The following is a 6406-nucleotide window of genomic DNA, read 5'->3' as shown; positions in this document are numbered from 1 at the left end:
CATTTTTTTTTTTTTTTTTTGCAAACAATCTCAAACACAGAAGCACAGCTATACACACTGCAGACAAGTGCCACTTTCACATAAAAACATGCTTGGCCAGGCAGACAGACAACAGGAAAACACAATATGACTATGACTAGATGGGGAAGCATCAAACTTCTGACCTTCATTTTGAAAGCATTTTGGCTTGTTCTGCAATCATTTTTTTTAAATAAATGGCAAATAACTCTCAATATATTAATCTTTGACAAGCTGCAGCACAGAATTTTGAAACATGCATGAAATCAATCCCAACATGGCAGCAGTAAGTCAACTGGACACAGAGACAAGTTAAATGCAGTGTACCTGTTAATACTAGTACTTGCACTGTCGTATGCAGAGCAGCTGTCATTAGGTACCACAAAGGCTGTTCTGCTTGTGATTCACTATGAATTATATATTTTAAAACCAAATATTCCATTAACCAACATTTCAAACATGAACAAGATAAAAAAAATGGGTTTTATCACGATTGTTTTAATGCAAATAACACACACTTAAAGAACTTCTGTAACTGACTTACTGAGGGAGGAAGAAACTGCATAAGCTTAAGAAAGCATATTATGGCATGCAATTGTAGGGAACGGTCAAGATCAGGTTGTACCAAGCAAAAGTATTACAAAAAAAAGTTTATTGTACAATAATCACTACTTTTTTTTTAAAACTAAATATAAACCAGCAAAGCTGCTGGTTGCAAACACCACCTTATTCTTCCAAACCACAGGAAGGAAGCTTCATTTTTAGCTAAGCTCTGTCTCCACTTGAACGTGCAATTTATTTCCTGCCTACATAAAGTTTGTCAAAAATTTAGGAGAACGTTTCCATTCATCCTTTTATATTGTATACTTGATACCTGTAAATGTACCATTATTGGTTCAAACTGGAAACTTGTCAGTTAACAGATATTTTTCTATTAACTGGGCATAAATGAAAATGATAAGCAAGGCTTTAAAATGGTGTCTAACACCAGCCTTTATACCTTTTGTCAGTTCTCCATTTCCATGGAAAAAAATGTATTAGTAAGAAGCAATACAAAGGTCTTGACTGCAACATAAGAGGTTTCCTTACTCCCCCTCCCCAACATAATAGAAAAAATACATTTCTGCATCATAATTAGTAAGACTTCCAACAAACTAAGGATATCAAGGGTAACCAAAATCAGAAATGTCTAACTCTGATCTATGGCATCTCTGTGACTACCATGTATTTGCAAAAATAAGTTTCACGTCCAAAACTTAAACAGCAAATAGAGTAATATGAGCAGGTATGAATTCATTCTCAAATAACCTCATTCTGAATGTCTGAAGTATAAAATGTTCAACTTATGACAATTACATTTGGAACTGGCATCTGCATTCCCAGCCTTGGATACTGAGACCAAATCAGGTTAATTCCCAGCTCTAGGGGCTATACAAGTTTTAATGTGTATGTTAGTTTTTCTTTAATACTGTGAAAGTCTTTTCAAACTAATGGATTAGTCTGCAGTCCGAATAGTTGAATAATTCCTTGTGGCTGCTAATCCCTTGCCTGTTTCTATGTGAAAAATGTAATGCTGCCCACAAGCAAAAGGTACAGTGGGCTTCAGCACTGACTAAAGTAACTATAAGACTCTGAAAATAAAGAAGGTATTTGTCCATGTTACTGGATCTTCTTTCAGCCAAGTCACCACATAAAAACTCTTATTACGTGACCTCCAAATGAACGCTCTGCAACAAAAAACTAAATGAACTATTCACAATAAAGTAGAGTTAGAAACTTTAAAAGCATATGTTTGGGTACACACATATTTCTGTATTGCTGCTCTGCCAGAAGAGGTGTATTCTTCTGCTGGTTAGAGGTAACTTTTTAAGTTAAACCCACGGAAAAAGAGAAGGCAGATTAACATGAGCTGCTAAGCTAATGCTGCTAAACTGTTGAGCCCGAATTAACAACTTAAGTTCAACTCCATGTTGCCTTACTGTCACTATTTTCACTTGAGTTGGCCCACACTTCTTGCAATGCAGTCATACACTAGGAAAGGGACGGCCTTTGACTCTCCAATCAAAAAGTTGACATGATAGACACCGACAAGAAAAGAATATGGTTTCAAGATTACTTTTACAAAAGTCTTTACCAGAACATAAAAGATGTCACCTACAATAAAGTTGTAGACTAAAATCAGTACATACCTTTTGGTTCTCCCAACTCTGAAATACAATTTTAGTAATTTATTTCTTCCCCACCCTGACTGCTTGGTTCTAGGGAACTGAAGTAACAGGGAGGAGGGAATTTGATTTGATAACCTTACCACATGTTTAATCTACTGAAGCAGCTCATTAGATTATTTGTTCTTGGTTTAAGTTGAATCAGTTATCTGAACAAAAAACATGGTGAATTATTCTCCACTTAATAAGCTTTAAATCAATGTATTTGTTAGTGCAACAATGTAGGTGACATTCAGCAGAGAGAGAATCAAACCATCATTTCAGACCACATACATTAAAAAATCCCCACACGTTTTATGTAAACTTTAAATGTTAAGCAGGCATCAAGAGGTCACTGAAGGCCAGATATTCAAAGCTAGGTGAAAGGCATAAAAAAAATCACACATGCATGACTTGTGCATAGCGCCTGGCAAGTATTTTCATGCACAAATGCTTATTTGTGTGCATTCATCATGTATCTTCTGCCTAAAGCAGCATAAAGAAACAAGAGCAACTTCTTGTGTTTAACTTTGAAAATCTGGACCAATATTATACATTAGCTATTCATAATTAACACTGCCTCATACACCACCCTCTACTGACATTAGGCACATTTTGTTTTTTGTATAAATTAATGATAGTTAAGAATACGTAGCCGACAACCGCACTAGGTGACCTATTTTGAAGATGCTGAAACTTATCAGAATTACTCTTTTTATATCTCTGCAAGATCATGAAATTCTTGCCAGGTTAAATGTTTTGGTCTGGCCTCCAACTATCATTTTTATAAAAAACCCTACCTAAAATGGGCATGTCTGCCTTTTTTCTGAAGGAAAGCCCTTTCATTCAGGAAGAGTTAGTGTAGATTTTTCTTATTTATTTATGCCCATGTTAGATTTCTGACAGTCATAAGACTGAAGTTAAGCAGCATCCAATAATATAGAAAGTTACTTTTGGAGAAGCTCAAGTTTATACAGTGGAGCAAAAAAAGAAAAAAAAAGAAGTTGGCCAGTCAACCCTGTGGATACTCTCATTTTAGATTCGCATTTAGATTTGGAAGTGAAACAAGCTACATTTTCAGTCACACTGAAGAAAACATCTGCAAAAGAGAAAAGACCCTCATCCTTAAGATTGAAGGAACAGTTGAAAAGCAGAGTAGTTTTCCCCAGTTGCCCAAATCACACACAGACACAAGAAGGCTTCAAATGCCATTCATGAAAGAATGCACCACAAACATCAGCATTTATTCATTTTTGAAATTTTTTTTGCAAATGACAAAAGACCCAGCTCACCAGCTTTACTTTTGTTTACCTAGACTTACATTACATAAACATTTGTCAAAACTTACTAAGTTGTTGGCATTCATGCACAACTAGAAAACATCCTTAATTTATTTAAACCAGAAATGCATTACCAGTAATGTTTAACATCTTGCACTACTAAATATTAAAAAAAATGTTGAAATTATTAAAAAGTTTGTCCTGGAAATGTTAACTTCACAGCAGACTTTACTAGTTGGCTCACATTTCAAACAAAATGGAAAAACAAGAGTCATGCTAGTGTTAGCATACATTTTGCCCTAGCACTACTGAAGGATCACGGTTTACCTTGGATCATATATAAGAAAAAGAAAAAAGTGCATACAGAAGTTTACAACAATTTTAAGGACAAAAAAAATGGTCCTACTGATGTGGTCCCAACAATTAACTCAAAAGTCTATGACAAATATGAGCTCCGATGAGCTGTTTATAAATACTTTAGATTAGGTAGATATACTGAAAGTACAGTTCGTTTGAAATCTTCAAAAAAAAAATGTTCCTGTCAATCCTCAAATGGTGCTGTTATAGCTTAAAATTTCTGTTAAATGCGTGCGTTGAATTACTTGTTATCCAAGCGTAGCAGCTGCTCCTTACCATTTATTGTTAATGACTTTAACAGGCCATCTTCTTCAACTTCTACTCTCTCTTGTCCATTCTCAACAATTCTGCAGGACAAAAACCATTTAAACATTTCAAGGCATTTTTAACTTAAGTGAAAGTAAGCAGCACCTTTAGCTATGGAGCAAATGAAATATACTGCTAGCATAACTAGGTGTGGTTGGTTAAATTACAGTAAGCAGGATTTTGATTCAACCCAGCAGAAACTAGACTATTTACTTCCCCCTACCAAAATGTCACTTTCTAGAAGTACTTATAAGTTTCTATCTTTAATTAAGACCCAAGCCACTGGTATACTACACTATGCTGTAGATAGCTACAGCCATTATCTTCCATATATTTTCACATCAGTTGCTGGTGATGACACTGGCCACACTGGCTGATGATGACTACATGCACTATAATCATATTTTCACAATTTGGCTGTGGTCCTTTTCAGACTTAAAACACTTTCTTCTTTCTTTCCCATTCCTATGCCCTCTGAAAGCAAATAATTCAATTTTTGATTTAAATACAGAAGTTATATTATCCAGGAAAGGCAGAAATTAAAGTTGCAACCAACCAGTCCATTAGGTACAAGGTGATAAAATACACAACTATGTTTGTTTAACTAAGTTTTAGTAGTAAAGCTACACAACACATAAGCATCATGCCATGAAGTTCAAAAGTGGTTAAAACTTGTCTAAACAAAAATTAGTATCAATCTCAATTAGTATTTATCCAGTCCAACCATAACATGTATATGCTGGGTCTGGGAAACAGCCTACTTCTCCAGTTGCTGGTCACTAGATTTTAACTGCTTTGTTCAGAGAGCAGGTATAAGCCAAATTAAAGGGTCAGTCTGTAGATGACAGTTTCCAAAGCAATATATATTGGAAGGACAGAAATACCAAGCAGCTTCCTACTTTATAAGTCAGCGCTAGCTCCAATTTGATGGCCAGACATGGAAGTCACTCAAAACTACTGAGACAAAAGGGCTTTTTGCAAGAGTTGGCAGAGATTGTATCAGCTAGCTCCAAGGACAATGTGACTGTTCTTCGTCTGTGAGACTTGGGTCTAAAACAGAGGCCAGGCAATTATTTGAGGTGGAGGGCTGCTTAACAAGGTTTGGTGAGCTTTTAAGGGCTGCATGGGTAGCCCCACCCCTTGACAGTTGCCCCACTGCCTGGTTGCCACATTAGAACTAGAAGTCCCCACCCTAACTCCTGACCTCTGCCACCAGAAGTCCCTCTCCTTGCCCCCCAAAAAGCTCCATTTAGGAGGGGAGGTTGCCGTCTTAGATCCAGAAAAAAACCAAATCATACACTAGAAGTTAAACATCTACTAAAGCTTATTTAAATTTTATTACAAAAAATACTTTGTCATGTTTTGTGTTTGCATACTGTATGCAGAGATGACTGCATAACTCAAAAAATCTTAGTCATGTATAGTGGGCATGTGGGATGTGAGCGCATGTATGGTTGCGTGTAGGTATGTGTGTACAGTGGGGTGCAGCTGTATGTGGGGGGCACAGGGTATCTTGGGGGGGTTGTATACACAAGGTATGTGCAGGGGGCAGGGTGTGTATGTAGCATTTGTGTGGGGTGTGTGGGGGGTTGGAGACCCCACTCCCACCCTATGGGGCGGCAGCAGCAGGCAGGGGCGCTCAGGGTGCTGGTACCTGGCACAGGCGTTGGTGCCTGGTGGTATGCAGCTCTGGCCAGCACTGAATATTGCGGTGAGGAGGCAGCTGGCTCCAGTGCATGGGGCTTCCCTCCTATGCTTCGCGAGTGCAGGGGTTGAATGTGAGCAGTGGGGAGCACCAGCGATAGAGCCATCCCACTGGGGGCTGCACTCCTCACAGCGATGTGCAGCACTGGCCAAAGCCACATGCCACCAGGCAACAGCACCCTGAGCAACCCCACCTGCTGCTGCTGCCTGCTGCGATTGAATGTCATGGGGGGCCCCACATCCCCCCAACCTTCCCTCACACCCACACACTGTTGACATGGGCTCTGCACTGCCATCACCCCACCCCAGCCCCATCCTCTGCACTCCCACCCAGCTGCAACTCTACCCCCACCGCTTCCCTACCTGCTGCCTGGAGCGAGGGGGATGCCAGGGAAGCTGAGCAAGTCCCTGGTGGTTGCAGCAGCAGCAGTAGCAGCAGTAGCAGCAGCCCGATGTAGAAGCTGCCTTCTGGCCAAGTCAGGCCCTTGTGCCCACGAGGGTGGGAGTGAGGTGCAAGAGGTATATGTTTGGGGGGGG

General features: G+C 39.2%; 1 protein-coding gene across 1 annotated transcript in view; it reads right to left on the bottom strand.

Moving 5' to 3' along the window:
- The window catches only part of DNAJB6 (DnaJ heat shock protein family (Hsp40) member B6), a 101754-nt gene that overhangs the window by 57015 nt on the left and 38333 nt on the right, over window positions 1-6406 (bottom strand). The window contains exon 8 of the mRNA XM_019508158.1: window positions 4136-4206. Within this exon, the coding sequence (XP_019363703.1) occupies window positions 4136-4206 (71 nt within the window). The remainder of the gene's footprint in view (window positions 1-4135; window positions 4207-6406) is intronic.

Source organism: Gavialis gangeticus, unplaced genomic scaffold (genome assembly GCF_001723915.1).
Source record: "Gavialis gangeticus isolate Ggan-Ray unplaced genomic scaffold, GavGan_comp1, whole genome shotgun sequence".
Classification (NCBI taxonomy): domain Eukaryota; kingdom Metazoa; phylum Chordata; order Crocodylia; family Gavialidae; genus Gavialis; species Gavialis gangeticus.
The sequence above is the reverse complement of the archived record's forward strand: the minus strand, read 5'-3'. Positions and strand labels throughout refer to the sequence as shown.